This window comes from Zerene cesonia, chromosome 4 (genome assembly GCF_012273895.1).
Source record: "Zerene cesonia ecotype Mississippi chromosome 4, Zerene_cesonia_1.1, whole genome shotgun sequence".
Classification (NCBI taxonomy): domain Eukaryota; kingdom Metazoa; phylum Arthropoda; class Insecta; order Lepidoptera; family Pieridae; genus Zerene; species Zerene cesonia.
In genome coordinates this window covers 6,511,418-6,531,506 of record NC_052105.1, presented here as the reverse complement: position 1 = coordinate 6,531,506, position 20,089 = coordinate 6,511,418, and the positions used below count along the sequence as shown (strand labels likewise).

The window sequence follows — 20,089 nt, the reverse complement described above, 5'->3', positions numbered from 1 at the left end:
CTAAATACTTATACACTACAAACGAAATGATATCAAGAAATATAAAATACTTCGTTTTCGTACCCCACACAATATTATAGACAGTGTTCATTCAAAAACTCCATTACCAATTAATCAAGTGTTCCAAAGCGAATGGAGTGTATTTCTGAGTTTCATTTTCGTAACCGACTGGCTTTATAGCGTACTATACCCGATTATGGGTCATAGGAGGCCACGAAATGTTCCTTTCTTTTCCCGTGTTAAATTTTCAACATACGAAAAGCACAAAGGCGACAGCTATTCAATTCAATTGAAAAGGGTACGTAGGTGAGCCAATTTTGTTCAATTTTCTACAAGAGCAGCGATTACGTTATACTTTTTGATATGAAAGGATTAAATTTTTTGGCATTGTATTTTTATTATGAATTTGCTCATCCTGGAGTTTACTTGAAAACTTTCGAGTTTATTTGAAAGTATGTAAATGAAAATAGTGAAAAGTTTGTTTGTTAGTATATAATATGTTATCTGAGGTTAAAAGAAATTGTAATCTTTTAGAATATTATGTCATAAAAACATCTTATAAATTCTCCGTGATGAAACACGATCTTACATTTCTGCCTACTATAATTATTTCTTAAATAGATTTAAATTAAATGTATTAAGCTAATCCGAAAAAAAACATAATTTCCGGTTCTCTTTAAGGCTCCACGAGTAATCGGTTTAGTAGGTCATGGCCCAAAAAATGTAAAAGAATTTAAAGGATCAGAAAATCTGGCAGTGGCTATTTGTACCCGTCATGGCCAGGATCCGACAAAAAATATCTGCCAGGTAATGAGCGACCGTTTCGCGACATGATAAGGACCTCATTTGAATATTTCACCGCTGAATAAATCGGAAATTTTATATCTTTGGTATAGGAAGCATTTTTTGTGTAATAATGATGTTACATGATACGTTGCCATGCATTAGTATATACATTGATTATGTTATTGATATTAATATTATCTAAATAATTGTGAGCGTATATAAGTATTCTCTGCTTAATGAATGTCCTGTAGTGAATATGTTTGTTCACGTCAACTAGTTTCAATTAGCCCAATCCGTAATAATGGTTGATGAGTCCGCGACGGATAGACCTTCGTCAAATCATAAAAGCTATAACTTTTCTCTGTGTACTATACAGGTAAGAACAATTCCGGACTATAAACTATAGCGTAACTATGACTAAAATTAATCCAACCTCAAGGGTGTCTAGCAGGATTTTATACCCTAACAATTGTCTGGCTGTGGTCAAGGCGATTTTCAAGATTATCAGTGATAAAATATACGACTAAACTTATGAGAGAACTAATGAATTAGATTTTTTTTTACATAAACCATTTTACATAAACCTTTACTATCTAATATCGCCTCGACTCAAAATTCAGCCTGGCTTTTGGGTATTTCTTACGGTGGTGGCCCGTAGACACACATAGGAAACTTCGTTTTTATGAATTATTTTAGACGACTAAAGAATTATTATCTCCATAATACTCGGGTACCTCCAGAAGGAAAGCACCCGGTGTTTTGGAAGGCTTACGTGGGGACACAGATCCAGCACGCAGAGGCCCTTTAGAGAATTTAATGTGTTGTAGAACACCAGCCGCAACCTGCCCATGACTGCACTATCGAGATACAGCCCTGAGCAGTCCGCGGCATATGTAGGGTTTTTGCAAAAAAATGGAACGTAACAAAACTGAGCTATGGAAAGGGGTTGTTCGATGGATTGGTAGGTTGGGTGTATGAGAAACTATGGCACCTGCCTTTCTACTTAATCAAAGTAAAAAACCTCTTAGCAAGCGGTGACTCTCTCTCTCACTGTATGGATCCCCTAAATAAGTCGCTGCAATAATGCGACAAGGAGGCAACATATCATGAGCAGCTAAGAGAGGCTTTGCTATTCTTTAAACTACGATCACGTGCTCTATGAGGGTCCAGCATCACGAGCCCACTCGCTGAAAAACCACAAAGTGGCCCTGCGGGCTTATTATGATATTATGAAAATTTAATATTTTATATCGTAGCTAAATAATATTGAGATTGCATTATTAGAAAGTAATGTTTTATATTTTTGGCAATTTTGCTATAGGTATATTTTTCTGGTATAACATGGTATAATATTATACATTCAAATCCTAGTATAAGTGGCTCGCATGATATTGAATTTTAAGAAATACGAGGAATATGTACTCATACGTACGTTTAGAGCAGAATACAATAACTGTTTTTTTTTTTATTATTGTATAGTAAAGTCTAAGTCTAGTCTTTAAATATAGCACGTTCACATTATGTATAATCAACAAATCAATGGTCCCGACTGGCTCTGTCAATACACAGGAAGGACGCACGCACGTCATCGCTCAGAAATAAGAATAAGTGATTTTAAATCTATTGCTTGTACTAAAATAGGTCTCTGTTAAATAGCTATGTTATACGAAGAATAATTAAACAAATAATTAGCAAGATAACCCCTTATAATAGCACGATTTTTTACATGAACTGTTAGAAGCGAGTTAAATTATTATTATATTCACAAATATATTTGTGGTATTTTTCTATTATGTTTTCCATACTAACAAATTCGCATATGAAGCTTAACATACATTTATTTGATTTTTTAATGCAGTGGAACATATGACCTAAAGTTGGCATTTATAAAATACAGTTTTTCATGTACCTTAAATAAAAAAAAAAAGTATTTTAAATTGTGAATATAATATTCAGGGAAGTTTTGTCAATCGCTATGTTTTGTCTAAAATTGTTGAAATGGCGTCCAATTTAACGTTAGGTTTCTCCGTAATATTTCCTTCACTATAAAGGCACACTTGTCTGATCTTAAATATTTAATGATTGAGATCCAGTATCATCGCATTTTTAAGAATAACAACTTTATTCATTATTATAAATAAACCTTATGTTTTAGAAAATGGCAACAAGCGTTTAATCATGTGTCATTTTGTATCAGTTAGTGTCAAACTTCAACTTCAAGTTTCAAGAGTCAGAAACGTTGGATTTTAGAAACAAAAGTCAAGAACACACTTTTATAAATTTAAAAGTTAACCGCGTCGATTTTCATGTATAAATAATAAAAAAAAACAGCAAATATGTCTAATAGTGAGGTCTTGTACGTTAAAGGAATGAATGTGGTGAGGATAAACTTCAATTTCAATCGCGATACTTTTAAACGTAAAGTGTATTATATACATATTTCTTTACTACATAATGTAGTCTGATATTATTTTCAGGCAAGATCTCAGTATAATTTTGAATACATTTACTAATAGAATCAAGTTATTGACCCTCTAATGTTGTCGTCCAAAATATACGATGATAATAATAATAGTTATCAATTATATTTTTATTTCAGTCGGAATCAGAAGAAGAGGAAGAATACGTGTGGGATGATCGTAAGCTAAATGACGCATATGATAAAGCTATAAGAATAGCAAATGCAGAAGTAGCCAAGCGAGTTGCAATGTCCACAAACACACAGTCAAATAATGATCCTACAAAGCAAAGTATGCTCAAAACTATAAATATAATGTGTATTTTTACTAACCTTACTTATTTATGAAACTTTTTAATGCATCTTTGTACTCTAGTCACTAGAATTTGATACACACACATTTAGTCTATTAGAAGATGGATGGTGGAGGATGACTTTTGATTTTTAAGAAGTCATGAGTAAATAATTTATTTTATAGGATGTATGCAACACTGAAAACTTGCTATTAGTTGTAATGCAATGTCATGTTTCTTTATTTAGTTTTAAAATCTTTGCTGTGTTAAATTTTTATTATATTGTATTATTTATATTATTATTTAACTATAAATCATAACTTTTATATACAGAACATGTTCATTTAACTTACAGGTACCTCAAAAAATAAATCTGCAAAACCCACAACACAAAAACCTAGGTCATCTAAAACAATTTGGAAAGCGGGGATGCCGTGCAGAGCTGTGTTTGAAGAAGATGGTTTAGAATATGAAGCTTTAATACTCTCCATAGTTAATGACAAAGAATGTATTGTCCAATTTTTAGGTAATTATGATAACAAATGGTCCTATGGTCCTACAACCTGCCCGGCTTAGTCTGTGGTCCATATATAGCCAGTAGCACTCAGTGATCAAATACATAACCAAGAGTGAATGAATTTTTTAATTCAATAGAATTTCAATAAAGAGAACATGTTCAAAATAAAAACAAACACTTCAGCTTTATATTTTTAGATAGCTCCTATTGTATTTTATTATATACCGCACCAGTATATAAGACAATGAAAGAACCAAGATATTGATAGATTAATTAGATCTTGCTGTTTGTTTTAACTCCGCAACCAGTCAGATTTTGATTTACAGATAAAACACTGACTGAATGTCTGATCTCAGGTTCAGATCACATGTTGTGGAAATAGTATTTATTTATTTAAATCATTACATTAAACAGAAAAATAAATACAATTAAACTTAATTGCTCTCATACAATGCTACTTGTGTGAATTGACCCCATGTGAAACAATAATTATGCTCTAAAATATTAAATGAACCACTTCTAAACTTTTTACATTTAAAATATTTTACCTCATGATTTGTAGAGGATAATTCTATGTATATGTTTGTTACGCACACTGAATCTTCAATTTGATATGCAGATAGATATTACTTAATTTAGAATGAGCATAGTCATATTCTGCTCATACTTTATCAATATTTCATTTGATGAAAATGTATATAGAACATGAATATGCACATATTGTTTTTCTGTTTTATACATAATGTATAAGATCAGTCAGGATAATTATGAATAAGGGTAATTGGAAAAATATTGGAATAATTTTTTCTGTAATTGCAAAATCATTAATCAGCACAGAGGCATTGTTTCTTAAATACAATGAGTGGCATCCTTTTTTGGCACACTTAATTTATATTTATTTAATTCTTATTCCTTGCTTTTTTTATAATTTCCTTTTGTTTTGGTTAATATAATATTATTATTTGTGTGTTTGGATGTGTAAATAAATGGTTCAAATGTATAAAAACCTTTTATACATTAAATTTTCATAGATATTGTATAAGAAAAAATTAACATTAAAAAAAGGAAAGTTTTTAAAATAGCTAAAAGTTTATAGCAAATTGTTGCCAATGCTCCAGTTAACAATTACCCTGATTGGCCATATCTATAATTCCAGGTTACAACAATTTACAAAAGGTCCTCGTAAGCACACTAAATCCATCGCTGGACAGACAAGCACAGACCCTGCAAGTAGAGAAGGCACTGTTGGATAGAGCCGACGATGGGTTTGAGAGCCAGTCACCAAATGTTGACGATATGGAATATAGTGATAGAGGATCCAGGAGTCCAGGGGTTATGAGTAAGATTGCTTATCTAATATATAAAATTCTCGTGTCACAGTTTTCGTTGCCATACTCCTCCGAAACGGCTTGACCGATTTTGATCAAATTTTTTGTGCTTAGCCGGTATCTATGAGAATCGGCCAACATCTATTTTTCATATCCCTAAATGATAAGAGTAAGGCAGAACAGCGTTTGCCGGGTCAGCTAGTGTTTTAATATAAACACTATTATCCAGTTCAAAATAAAACTGATTCTATTCAATGTAAACTAAAGCTACCCATTTTTTGGAATCAAAATACAAACGTGTGCAATTTGTGTTTGATATTCTATTTTCAGATACATTCAGCCAAAATAGGAAGAAATCAGCTAAAAAGAAGAACAAGCAAAAGCCTATGAACAAATTCGACTTGCCAGACATTCCAATGCCAAATATGTCTATGCTGAAAAATGTAAGTATCAATATTGGGGCCAAGCATGTAAGAGCTTGAAATACACACACACACACACATATATGCAATAACTAGCTATTCAGTCGTGGTACATGTCAAGTCTATGGGTACAAATAATATGGTATAATATCGCTCAGTGAAGTGAAGGTGCAGCTTTCCAATGGTAAAAGAATTTTCACATTACTAACATACACACAAAAACACAAATGTTTCTCCTTTATAGTATTAGTTTAGATACATGTGCATGTGATTCTGTACAGATACTACATATCTTTAAAATGTAAAAGACTAGCTGCGCCCCGCAATTTCACGTGCGTAAGTCCGTATCCTGTAGAAATATCGGGATAAAAAGTTGCCTATATGTTATTCCAGTTGTCTAGCTGTCTACGTGCCAAATTTCATTACAATCGGTTCAGTAGTTTTTGCGTGACAGAGCAACAAACACACACACATCCTTACAAACTTTCGCATTTATAATATTATATAGTGGGATTATGAATTCAGAAAGGCTTTTTTACTAGGCTATTGTATTGTTTTAAAAACAGAAAACGAACACAATTTTGTATTTGCCACATTCAGGAGTTGATTATTTTTGCACTAACTAGGACATGATAACAATTATGTTTATTTCGTTAATGTACATACAATATTCAGAAGCAATATTCCTGTTATTTGTAAGTACTGCAGTTGAATGTTTCATGGCCATAGGAATATCCTTTGGATTATTAGCATTTTTATAGATAGAATAACTATAGTAAAGTATAGTATTCTTTTCTTAGTAGTATTCAAATCATAATTGAATACTAATGTCACAATAGGAGAAGTAATTAAAGCCATAAAAATATAAATTGATAAAGCTTTAGAACTATGTAGAGATTTAAGTATTTGTATGTTTATTTAATTTAGGTTGCATTGCGTTTATTAATTTAATTTGGTACTTTCTGCCAGATATTTTAAATGGGTTGGGCATTAATTTAAGAAAAAAGGAATACTAAAATTAATTTTAAACATAAACTTAGCATTATCACTTGAACAAACGATAGTAAGATAATTATTGGATACCAATTTATAAATATTGTTTTGGTATGTTAAAAACTGCCTACTTTATTAGACAGTTTTATCCAGAATTGCTATATTGAGAAATTATTTATACATGCACAGTACTTGAAACCTCAGTGGTTTTTTCTTTACTTCACAACTGATAATTTATGTCGTTTCCTTTATGTTCTCATAATAAATAAAAAATACAGCAAATAGGTATTTTTCATATAATTTTACTTATAATAATGTGAAAAATTATTATTTCCAGCTGGGGTCTATGGACATGCCCCTCCCACCGCCGCCCCCGCTACACCTCTCCCGCGGTGATGTGGACTCTGAGGAACAAGCGGTGTCCTCCATGCTGCTCAGCTGGTACATGAGCGGGTATTACACCGGCCTGTACCAGGGTATGAAGCGGTGAGTTTTATGGGTAGTGGGTTACATGGGAAGCTGATACCCCACAAATGACCAAAAATAAAATTACCTCCAGACTTTGTAGTGATAATCACCCGATTATCACTATAGTCTGGACATAGTATAAAGAAGTCTCTTCCCGCGTCTGTCCCTATGTATGTAAGTATGTATGCTTGGATAGTAGGTTCAATCAGGATAATTAAAATAAAAATGAAAGCAGTGGGCAAAAGCTAGTCATTTTCAATGTTAAATATTGTGGATAATAATTCTATGTACGTTAGTCCTACTATATTAATATTATAAATGTGAAAGTTTGTAATGGTCTGATGGATTGTATAGATGGATGTACGGATGTTTGTTACTCTATCACGCGAAAACAGCTTATCGTACGAGTAGGAAATTCGGTGCAGAGATAGATTATATTCTGGATTAGCACATAGGCTAGTGCAGTGCGAGGCAGAGATACACATAGGCTAAAAGGTACATGTTTGAGTTTAAGTATAAATTTCCCTGAAAAGGGCAAAAATTTGTGGAAAATAAAAATATGAGTTATGTTCGCCAGACTATGGGTATCGTTAATTTTCCTGTTTTTTCGCGTAAAATAGGCCCTTAATGTCAATTTGCGTATTATTTTAATAACTTTTTTATATTTTTGTTACAGGGCCAGGGAAAGCAGAGGTGATAAATGATAGACATTTTTAAAAATTCACTTTTATTAAGTGTCTTAACTAACATTAAAAACCTGTTAAATAAATTAATTATGCCTCCAGATTTGTGTTTTATCACTATGTACAAATATACAGTATGGATACAGAATGTCGTTTTTTTACCAATTGGTGGGTTTAAACACGTGTTATTATTTATATTAGAACATTATTTTAAACATAATTTTATATTCGCAATATTGACAGTCATTGCTTTAATAACAAGTTAGTGATTTAAACATGGAAGTTAAATATTATAACATTTTCATATATTACCATTGGTATCAAATAATTTTTGCTATGTAATTATTGATATTTCTCAGAAAACAGGTTGTGACGTTTTTAAATGGCATTTTTAAAGCATATATAATCTAAAACCATAGACATCCATGGACTAATTGATTGGTTAATAATAATTTAGGCATTTTCATATAGTAGTTATTAGATTTTTTTCAAAAGTATTGAGATATTGTAAAAGTAATTTTAGGATGATTTGATTCTTTTTTTCGTAATATTAATATTTTAACTATATTCCATAGTCTATGATATTTAGATTATAAAGCACTCAAAAATAAGACGCCTTTTCTAACAAAAAGGCATATCACTACAAAAATCTTTATATAAGGCATAAACTAAGTTACTATTAATAAATACCTACTATATTCATTAAGTTAGAAATGGCGAAACTAATCATAATATTATTTATTAATAAAACAATATTTACAGTTATATTACAATTAACAATAACTTACTATTATTAAGGTGGAACCGTTTAAAACCATTGTGATGTTTAGTTTTGTTTAAATGCTCATTACGATAGGTGACCTGTTTCATGCCTGGATGCTAAATAAAGCACTAGAATAACTGACAGTTAAAATGACAATTAATGTATGAAAATAAATCAAAAACTGTTATTTGGGCTTGATAGCATATTTTGAAGTTCACAACTTGTTGATAAAGTTACTGATCAACAATCGAAAACTTGGAAGGGTTAATTTAATACAACCAACGACTTCCAAAACTATATCCAGAAAACGGAAAATTTAATAGTTTAATTCGTTCAAAATTTCGTTTTTCTTCGTAAACAATTTACTTCTGAGACGCGTCAGCATTCAAATTTCGATCAATATTGTTAGAAATAAAAGGTTTTTAGAATTTCAGGATGATTTTCCCTTTACACATTCTTAATTAATTAAGTAGGTATTTCGTACTGTGATCCGTCAAATATACTACGTACTCCGAGCATTATTCAGTATTTCGTCCCCATCGTCTTTTACTTTCTGAAGACTCGTTTTCGATAAGCCAATATTGCTCAGCGCGCCGCGTTACAATTTTTTTCGATAGACCACTATATCTTTTCAGTCGTAAACGATTCAAAAGCGCTTCCATAAAAAGTGTTTGAATGACTGATATAAGGTTTTCCATATAAAACACCCTGGATTAAGACAGTATTACGTACACTGATTTAAATCCAGGATATATTTAAGAAACGGTTATCTCAAATGAGTATAAACGCATGTATGGACTATAGTCTATTTTTCTTTATCACCAGTCCAGGGTTCATTTAACCCTGGGTTTAGACGAGGGTGCTTAGTTCGTGAGTATCGTGGCTGAGGTCGATGGTAGCGGCCGGTACGCCGGGGGTAGCTGCCCCCTCACCAGGCGGCGTGCTTGTTGGTGGTCTGCAAGAGATAATTTTGTATTAGATGAAGATAATATGTGTGATTGTAGCTAGAATTATGGAGATTTAGAGATTCCAAATTATTTATTATAGTATTTATTATATATTCCATATTATTCCAAATTATAGCTATTTCAATAATTCCTTACCTTAAATAATCTTAATATGTAGGGAGTATAATAGTAAAAACGAACTATTCGTTGCCCCGTTTTATTCAAGAGAAAGTGACAAAGGAGGGAGCCAACAGATTACAAATATTTATATGTATCCTCCATGAAATATTAATAAATACAGATTATACATAATCACACTCACAATTAATAACTAAGAGCTAAAGACGTTACATAATGACAAATAACAGTTTATAATGACGCGACAAAATAAATAAAAAAAAATACCTGGAAGTCTTACTTATTAGATTTGAACTTATTAGTATGTGTTTATGTTATTAGGGACCTGCATCGAGAAGGTTTTAGTGGAAATACAGAAGATACAACCCGTCAGGATCTCAATATCTTTAGCAATTCTTGTATATATTATGTTCTTTATGTAACTCGAAAATGGCTCCTGAAAATTTAGCACGTACGGAGTTCCGGGGCTATCGATTTAGCTTGGATAAATTTATAGAAAATGCCAAACTTGCGATCATCAGCTACTTTTATAAAGGTAATATGTATAATAACTATAAGACTTACTTTGTCATATATTATTCCTATATCTAAATACTTATCTCTCTTCTCTTATCTATTACCTTATAATATAGGGGCCTCCCTGTTGCAACAGCGTAATGGGATGTGTGTACGGCGCAGTCATGCTATGGAAGCTTACATTGCCGGCTCCCGTGTTATTCAAATGGCCATTCATGATCACACCGTTCGATGTATTCATCGTAACTTCTTGCGCTCGGAACGCTTTCACCAAGTTTGTTTTCTCCTTCTGCCATACAAACACATTGTGGACCATCGCGCAACCGCAGAAGATTATGCCGACGCCAATAAACACCGAGGTTACTATTGCTGGCGTAGAATGGAATTGGATGAACGTGTACAGGATTATACCTGTAATGGACAGTGAAATGTTTTTAATGTCGTGGTAAATGAAATCCATCATAATAATACTTACAACGGTTTGTACGCTAACGTTACATCGAAAGAGAAGAACACTTGGGCACTGGTAGTATTGGTTACAAAAATCATTATTTGAAACTTTATTTTGTATATTTCTTATAGATAGATATATCTACTTGAGGTTTGTGAATTAAATTTATAAAAATTAAAAACAAAACTTGCAGTTTTTACGTGAATGTAATTTATTTTATAACGAATTATGCGCCTACGCTACCTTCACTTGGAAAATGTTGTTTTCATTTGTAGGAATCGAACCCACACCAACTGTGCTGTCAAAATATATTATAATTAGCGTGACAGCGGAACACTTTCTATAATCATAATTCTTATAAGAGTAACAAACCAGATCGAACGGTTTTTGCTCTCATAACTCAATACATCATAGTTAACCACAAAAAAAAAAATAAAACATCCACCAACCTGTTAAAAACACGGGTATTGATATAAAAAAGCCTCCAACGGCGCATATTCTTGTAATGGCCGACTTCTGCAGGTACTTGTTTGTTCTGAAAAGAGTTTTATCTAATTATTCACTTATCTGTAGCCAAAAGAGAACAGATAAAAGGTCTGTTCAGTTAATTAAACTATTCGTAATGTAAGTATAGAATTCATGAACTGTAAATTATAACCACATAACCATAGGACTAGTGTCTTATAAATTCTCGATGATATTTTTTAACCACCGACACAAAAATACGAGTGACACCATAAGCTCCCGTAAGCTGAAAAGGTGAGGGTGACTTTTGTTTGAGTGTTCTTAGATACTATGTTTGATGACAATCGGTTGAGCCGGCTGAGTAGTTGATCAGATAATCTGAGAAACGTTCGTATTTCACAGCTCCTTTATATGAATATCAAATTAAAATATATTACAACGTCAGTTGAAGAAAGCCGACAACCAACACGGTCGGTTTTTTTTATTTAATATAGGTTAGATATATATTGACATACTTCGAGTGATGAAGGATTTACTTAATGTGGTATTGACCAGCCCTCGCTCTCAATTTTTTACTAGCTGAAACCTACCTTTTTGCTGTATGTAATACTATCTGCGCTCCGCGGTTTCATCCGCGTAACTCCATATCCCGTTGCTTATATGTTATTTCAGTTGTCCAGTTGTATACGTACCAAATTTCATTGCAATCGGTTCAGTAGTTTTTGCGTGAAAGAGCGACAAACACACACATCCTTACAAACTTTCGCATTTATAATGTTAGTAGGATAGGATATGCGATAACTCACAATGATATTATTAGTAAGATCCATTAAGAATGCTGGAATGTATGAATGAATCCACTAATGTGAAAACATCAGTGATTGGAAGTTGGAAAACCCAATAAAAGAGCCGCATCAAATTATTACGAAGTCTTAGTGATAAATTGTAATTTTTATTTATAAAAAGTATCAAGTGTTTGAAATAAGACGAACGGTACGATAATTCACAAGCGTATACAAGTCGAAACATGTATGAAATAAAAAATATCTAAGTTGGGCCGCCCAATGTTAAGTGCTAATATAAGTTATTTGTATACAAAAAATGCAACATCTCAGAATTAGCGCCTATGAGCGTTTAAAAAAATTCAAGATTGTTTATTTGTTTCTTTAACAAATTATGTTATCTCTCCAATCTCAATTCTCAGCGATTTTTATTTTTAGTAACGACAGAATGTGTTAACACTTTGTTAAAATTCGCGCAAACGAAAGTGGGTCAAACATTACTGAGAATTATGGATTAGCTAATGTCCCATGTAGGTAACTAGGTACATCACACATCGGTTTTGTAACTTTAACGGCCATCTACAAACTATTGCTGCGTAAACCTATCCAAACTCGTATGCAAAATCAATTCTCACCTACGCAACATATAAGTTCTCACGTCAAAATCTGCAAAACTTCAAATAAAAACGATGAAAATCCTGTTGATTATTACACAAAAACTCCCTAACAACCCTATGCATAACACGGACAAATTAAATCACTTCTTGTTCCATCAAGTTCCTGCGTAAGGATAAACAGTCAATATAATCGGGTTATACTTGTTCTCAAGTCAGTGGCATTTTATGTATGATACATAATAACAGTCATTATAGCAACCTGTGGTGTTTTGTAACATTCCCTTTTATGTCTGAAGTCCGAGTAATTACGAGTATGTTTTATACGCCAGTAGCGCCGGCTACAACCCCTATCCATGCCTGAATAATTTAATGATTGTCGGTATACTATTTCCTCAAACAAGTTTTATAAAGAAACTAAACAAAATAACGAAGATTGTTATATCAAACGTAGATAAAATAACAACAAACTAATTATAATCTATTTAAATTTAATAATAAAGACGTTAAACTTATACATTGAATATCTAGCTGAATTATTAAATAATATACAAATAAATAAAGTTTCCCATTGCTTATCATTTGAATCTAGCGCTTAAACAGACGTTATAAGACCCTCATGTATGCTCTTGACCGAGTCATGCGTTATAACCGTTAAGACATCTGTTTATATTATGTTCTTATAACCCAATCAACAAAAAATTACAAAACTGTCCGAGAAACTACCACATAATTGTTATTACATCAGTTATTATATTGATTATAATAAATATGCTCAAACCGAAGAAAAAACATATGATGTTTATTTATATATGGCCTTCTTACATTAGCTGACGTCTTTAATTATCTACTTTAAGAGTGGGATCATAGAATATTATACATTAAGTAATTAAAAACTTTTTAACGGATTTTTACAAGTCAGTCTCCCCGTGACCACGCTCGCTGTAAAGTGTTCGAATCGTCGGGTTACTAATATAATGAATAAATCGCGTTTAAAATCCGTTAAAAAGTTTTTAATTTTTAAATATCTGACTAGTTGTATAGAATTCTCGAAACATTTTGCGGAATGGACAAAATTTTCCTATAGATTAAAAAGTCGGACTAAAATTGCTAGCATTGCAAATATTCTTCACCCTAATAAATAATCTAATAAAAAAGTATAAAGACAAAAACTAAAATCCTTCTTTACATAATGTCTCTGGTGCCGGAGTGCCTTACGGGGCAAATTTTCCGCCATACATACGCTTCTGTCATTTTAATTCGTCCGTTCTTGACTCTACCACAGAATAAAAAGTAACTTCTATTCCATAAGATAATATTAACTACTCGACGGACGGTTATCATCATTAAAAATGTTATAATATTTCTAATAGAAACACCATAATAGCTGTATTCAAACTGGTTCCAGTAGCACCGATATACAGGCCTACACATTTACATAAAACATAAGCCTGCATTTAATCAACTAATTTATAAAATTTATTTTTTAGACTATCAAATGTCAAGGTAAATTAAATATTATTAAGTATGTCATATCAAGTATATATGTATATAAGTAAGTATTAAAATAAAAACCTCGTTTTCTTAGAAAATATTATTACTGAACGTTTGATTCAATCAACAATACACAGTTAATTTTTATAAGTTCTCGATAATTCTGAAATATTCGCAGTCATCTATTGATACCCTCGTTTTGGGTTTCTGGATTTTGTCATTTGTCTTGCAAATGAGATAATAAAATAGTTATTCATCGAGCTAATGAACCATCACCCTTCGACCAATGAAAACAACTGCAAATTACAAGGAATCGGATAATCAGTACTGTCATTTCTCTGGAGGATTAGTGTGTACCTATGACCTTGATACATAACGTAATGCTACAATGTTGTTTGAAACCTGTGTTCATCATAAAATATATGCATGTCAAATAGATTAATGGGAACAATAGATTACGTATAATCTATGTAAATTAATAGAAAACTACATAACTATTGACAGTTGAAGTAAAAAGTTACGGAGACGATAATATTTTTATTTTTTCGATCAATTATTGAATACATTTAATTTTTAATAATTACTCGTAACGTAATATTTAATTTTTGTCGTGAATTAATTTCGATATTACGCTCAGGGTTTTTTATTCTTTAATTAATCCAATTCTATGGTACATTGTATGCTAAAATTCTGGATTATTTTATCAAAGTATTATGAAAATATTAATATTTAACACAAGTGAGAAATTAAGAATCTCTTTGGTTCAATTATAACTTGTCTTCTGATGAACATGTTTAATTTGATTCATAGATCGAAACAGGCAAAAGTAATTTAGTAAATTTCTCTCTAAGTACATATTGGAAGCAGTTGATTGTGGGAGATCACCTTCTTAATAATGTAAAAAACAGACGTATGAATATTCCTAAGCAATTTTATTAAGATAGTATATGTATCATCTCTCTTTCTTATATTTCTTGTACTCTTTACCTATTGTGTAAAGTCGCCCACTCATCATTGCACTATATATTCTCTTTTTTTTGTGTTCGTATAATACGGAGTATTTATTCATTCGTTTACCTAATACAACATATCTTTACTATTAATCATTTAATATACAAATAATTTGTGTGACTACTTGGCTCGTAGATTTAATTCTAGAGCGTCAAAAGTATCAATAAATATTTATATGATAGATATATATATGATAAGATCATCTTATCATAAAAACGCAAAATTTACGCAACGTCTTCCATACAACTGACGTAAACAAAATAACTGCTTTTTAAAAATACCACCGAGTCGCGCTATGAATAATTTAGTAACTAAAATAACTGGTCTACTCCACTGAATTTACTGTTTCTAGCTTCCAAGATATACTAAGATCTATCCTAATCTATTACTTTGATAATGATGTTTAAACATCCTTAATCATTGTTATTATCGGTAAATAGTATGAAAATTTAAATGTTCATGAGTCAAGATTGTCTTATCAGTTCGGCGCTGGTGCACTCGAGGGTCGGCCATATTTGTAATTCACTTCTGTCAGCTGACGACCGGTTCTACTCTAAGTATCTACAAGAAATTCCAAGTAACAGGTACGTACATTTTATACTAAAGTAATCGCGAACGTTCCTCGTCGGTTTCGACTCGTGGGATTTTATTTTCGTGCGTGTGTATGATCTGTGGTGAAATGGCGGGAATCGTTTGCCGCGTCACGCCGCCATTGTTGATTTTCGTTCGACAGTTGTAGGTAATCTTTTATTTCGAAACAGATGTAATTATTAAGTGGAACGACTGCCTACTGTCTTATTTAAATTTAATGACCATAAAAATGTAGAAATGGCTACATATTTTTTGATTTAAATTTTGAAACAAATATTTTTTTACCGTTGCCATAGAATAAAAACGTACGTTGATCCCTGACTCGCAGTGAAGAATCCAATTAATTCTATTGTATTTTTTTTCAATTATCAACTTAGAACAGACAATACTAAGCAACAAGTAATCAAAACCTCTTATGACAACAATATGCTATATTGTTTGTTCTATCAATGTGTTATAAAATGTTAAATATTTTCAATTGTCGATAACTTACTACTGTGAAATTTCACGCGCATATGGTAAGATTTTACGATATGTCACAGTTGTCCTCTAAAGCTTTTTCCGTAAATTGTAAATATTATTATATTAAAATATGATTTAAAACGAAAGATGATGTTTTGTAATACAATCATGCAGTAACTATGAACGATAAAAAATTCGATATCCTCGAATACATCAAAATACAATTTCAACAGTTTCTTAGGCACTTATCTATAAAAGTGTATTTAAATCGGGCAATAAAAAATAACCTGCCCACCCATTGTACAAAATTGCAAAAGGCCGCTCCTATTATCAAACATCGCATTCTTTCATGGTTTAAGCAATGTGTTTATTCGAAATTAAATCCTCTTCAAATGGCTTAAGCTTTAAAATGTAAAACCAAGAATAACTATGAATGTATAGCGCGCATCTACCTGCAACATCCAAGGCCGAAGGAATTGCCATAATCATCTTATAATGACTACTTAAATTTATAGTTTTAGTCGTAAAAGTATTAACAAACTGATAAACTTTTCTTATCTTAAGCTCTTATCCAAATCACCTATTGGGGTACTTTGAATATATTTCATTAAGATTTTAACGTCACAAATGTAGGTCATTACAATGAAATGGGAACATAAAATTTGATAATTAAAAAAACAATCTATGTAACTAAGCTATGAAGCAAATGTGATACGAAATTGCGCTGTACAATGCCAAAGACTATTAATAATAATTAGTTGTCGTTTTTCTTTGCTATTTGTTCGATAGTCATTTAAGTACGCATGAAACGAAAAAAAAGCAAGACATTCGAATATAACTAATGAGTAAAACACGTTCTAGTTTATAATATCATTTATAGAATAAAGAATTACGAAGAACTCTATTTTTTAACAAACTTTTATTAGCTTCACCGACCGACTCCTTTAGACTAGATTTTCACCCCTTTAAACGGACAGAATTCAAACTTTGTACACGTATGAAGGATCGGTGACATAAATTAATGAGTTTATCTTTTTATACTAATCAGGATCGAATGGATTGGACAATAATAGACCTAATACTTTGTATTCTTATACATCATATCAAGTGAAACAATTTAGTTGATTCTAATGGTACGTAGCGGATTGAGGATTTCACCTTTATGCCTTGAAAATGTCAATTTAAAATTTATTTAAAAACAATCAAATGAATCTTAAAGACAATTATGATACTATAGGATCACCTAGAAAGTAAAATAAAAAAGTAGGTAAATATGTACCACAAACTATAATTTGGCCAATCCTTGTGCAAATATAGAAAAATATATCATATCAGTATTTATTTAATCGTCATAGATACATGCAAACGAATTAGTTGTATTTGCTTTAATATTTCACGATGATAAACAGATTTTATCAATCATTTTCACACGGTTGTAACATAAAATTTATATTTATTTATATGCAGTGTGTCTTTTCGTACCTATAGAACAGATAATTTAATTATAAATACAATATTAGCATTAGGATTTTGGATTAAAAGTTTTTCTATATATCGCGAATAGCACGCGCTTCGTGGAACATATAAAGCCTATTAGCTGGAACCTTTTGATCATTCTAGACAATGATATAGCTTATGTACCAGAATAACACAATCTATCTCTGTTTGGCCGCGGGTAAAACCGCGCGGCAAGTAGTCTACACTAATATTATAGAGAAGAAACATTTGTATTTTTGCATTTTAGTATGTTTGTTACGTTTTCACGCAAAACCGCTGGATCGTTTTCAAAAGTTCTTTACCGTTAGAACGCTGCAATTTCACCGAGTGACATCCTATCCTACTAATATAATAAATGCGAAATTTTGTAAGGACGTGTGTGTGTTTGTTGCTCTTTCACGCAAAAACTACTGAACCGATTGCAATGAAATTTGGTACGTAGATAGCTGGACAACTGGATAACATAAAAACTACTTTTTATCCCGATATTCGTACGAGATACGGACTTACGCGGGTGAAACCGCGGGGCGCAGCTAGTAGGCTATATGTACCAAGCAAAGCCGGATCAAACGAAAGTTTATAAACGCAGTGAAACCCCACATCACGGTATTTGATCCGTCTGTTATTATTCTATGGACGGACGACCTGATTAAAGTGGCAGGGAGCCGCTGGACTCAGGCCGCTGATGATCGGTCGTTTTGGAAATCTTTGGGGGAGGCCTATGTCCAACAGTGGACGTCCTAAAAGGCTGCAACGGTTATTATTCTATTCTTTGCTCAGAGATAAAATATACGCTATATCTTTACTATGTAATATTTATATTCCTTTATTCGCATTCCACACAAGTCAGTAAATGCATACTTGCTGATTCAACTATATCTTAATCCCCTTACGTTTTAAATGGTTTAACGATATTCCTAGTTACTTGTATGGCTTCTTTAGTAAAATAATACAAATGCAAAAAAATGAATGAATACGTAACATGAGTAATGCTTCTTAAGTTTTCTTTATTATATAGCGAATAACTCGTCTGGAAATGTGTTTAGTTGCAATACGATACAGCTAAGAAATCCCTTCTGTGGCATTTTGTGACGTCATAAATTGAGATTTGAATTTAATTTGCTTAAATTTAATGTGAAATACTGGCAAAATACAATAAACTGTATTGAAATGCAAAAAGTATTTCTTAAATCGTATTTTTCGAATAAAATTTGACACGAAATTGACATATAGGGGTCATTGACGTTATTATTCTTAGTGGAATCCTATGGTAAAATACTGAGGAAATAAACGACGCCTAAGGACTAAGGAGCTGTGGCTATATCCTATAGAGACTATAAATTGTAATTTCAGTAATCCACATCAAAAATTTCGAATTATGTGCCAACCCGTACTTGGCCTTCATAGAAACCTAATTTCTAAAGCAATCATTTATAATACCTATTTAAATTTAAACGTCATTATTTTGTGCCGACGCTCCTAAAACAATAGTTATCAATTCATAAATCTTGTCTATGCCATTTTAAAAATATTTTTTTAAATCTTGAACTCTTATCAAAGTTGGTATTACACAATGACTTTTAAGCTCTCATAAAATTCACATTAATAGAATAGTTTGGATTCGAATTAGTTTTGTTCTTTCGTAATCACGTTTCATGCTGAAAACACTGCAGTAAAGTAGCACCTTGACAGTTGACAGGTCTAGGGCCAATTAGTAACTAATACATCGAATCTCACGTTAATGGCTTGCTGTCTAAGTAACTCGACACACAGGAATTCCGGCGAGAAGCCTTTTATATGGTCTGTAGTCCCAACTCTCAACAAACCCGTTCTTATTTCCGTGCGTAAGTAAAGCGATACCTTACTAAATAAACTGTTCATTTAACATCTAAGATTGCTAATTAGATCTAATTTAAAAACTGGTTAGTCCCGTTAAATATGTGATGATAGCCATTATTATTGCATTAACTGTGTTATATCAATGGACATTTAAATTTACAAGATTTTTTTTGGGGTTTTCTCTATTCCATTTGGAGTTAATTTGTTTATGACTTAATTCTTCTTCGTACCACAGATTACATATTTCATAAATAGAAGTATGTTTTTGACTTTTCTATCTTTAATCATTATGACAAGGTGTTTTTTTCAGATGAACTTTAAACATAACGCTCAATGACATTTCGAATATTCTCAATTTTAAATAAAAAGCCATGAATTATATTCTTAAATTGAATTCTAGAAGCCGGCGACTTGTGTCAACAACGCGAGGTCACAACGCCAAACTAGCTAACCCACGCCTTTCTAGTTAATGTTTGAGCATATTCAATTTACTCCTTATTCGTTTAACATATTGTAAATAGTGATAAATGTCATCACCGTAATGTACCGTAACATGTAGAATTTTTTTCAG

The 20,089-nt window shown here is 31.9% G+C and overlaps 3 protein-coding genes across 4 annotated transcripts in view; 2 read left to right on the top strand and 1 right to left on the bottom strand.

Moving 5' to 3' along the window:
• The first annotated feature begins 2,997 nt into the window (after positions 1-2,997).
• Positions 2,998-8,092, top strand: LOC119839547 (survival motor neuron protein). Its single transcript, XM_038365856.1, has 7 exons — positions 2,998-3,164; positions 3,386-3,536; positions 3,893-4,063; positions 5,211-5,393; positions 5,713-5,825; positions 7,135-7,283; positions 7,942-8,092. Exons 1-7 carry the CDS (start codon positions 3,123-3,125, stop codon positions 7,967-7,969), a joined length of 837 nt encoding a protein of 278 aa, XP_038221784.1. The 5' UTR covers positions 2,998-3,122; the 3' UTR covers positions 7,970-8,092.
• The window catches only part of LOC119839546, an 18,414-nt gene continuing 6,300 nt past the window's right edge, over positions 7,976-20,089 (bottom strand). The window contains exons 2-4 of the mRNA XM_038365855.1: positions 11,213-11,298; positions 10,417-10,723; positions 7,976-9,666 (exon numbers count right to left, since the gene is read on the bottom strand). Coding sequence (XP_038221783.1) covers positions 9,561-9,666; positions 10,417-10,723; positions 11,213-11,298 — 499 coding nt within the window. The 3' untranslated portion in view covers positions 7,976-9,560. The remainder of the gene's footprint in view (positions 9,667-10,416; positions 10,724-11,212; positions 11,299-20,089) is intronic.
• The window catches only part of LOC119839545 (spermine oxidase-like), a 19,991-nt gene continuing 15,404 nt past the window's right edge, over positions 15,503-20,089 (top strand). The window contains exon 1 of one of the 2 annotated variants that reach the window (XM_038365852.1): positions 15,503-15,713. In XM_038365852.1, the coding sequence (XP_038221780.1) occupies positions 15,583-15,713 (131 nt within the window). In that variant the 5' untranslated portion in view covers positions 15,503-15,582. Of the gene's footprint in view, positions 15,714-15,737; positions 15,869-20,089 lie in introns of those variants that run through there. The other variant, XM_038365854.1, reaches the window with a different exon arrangement.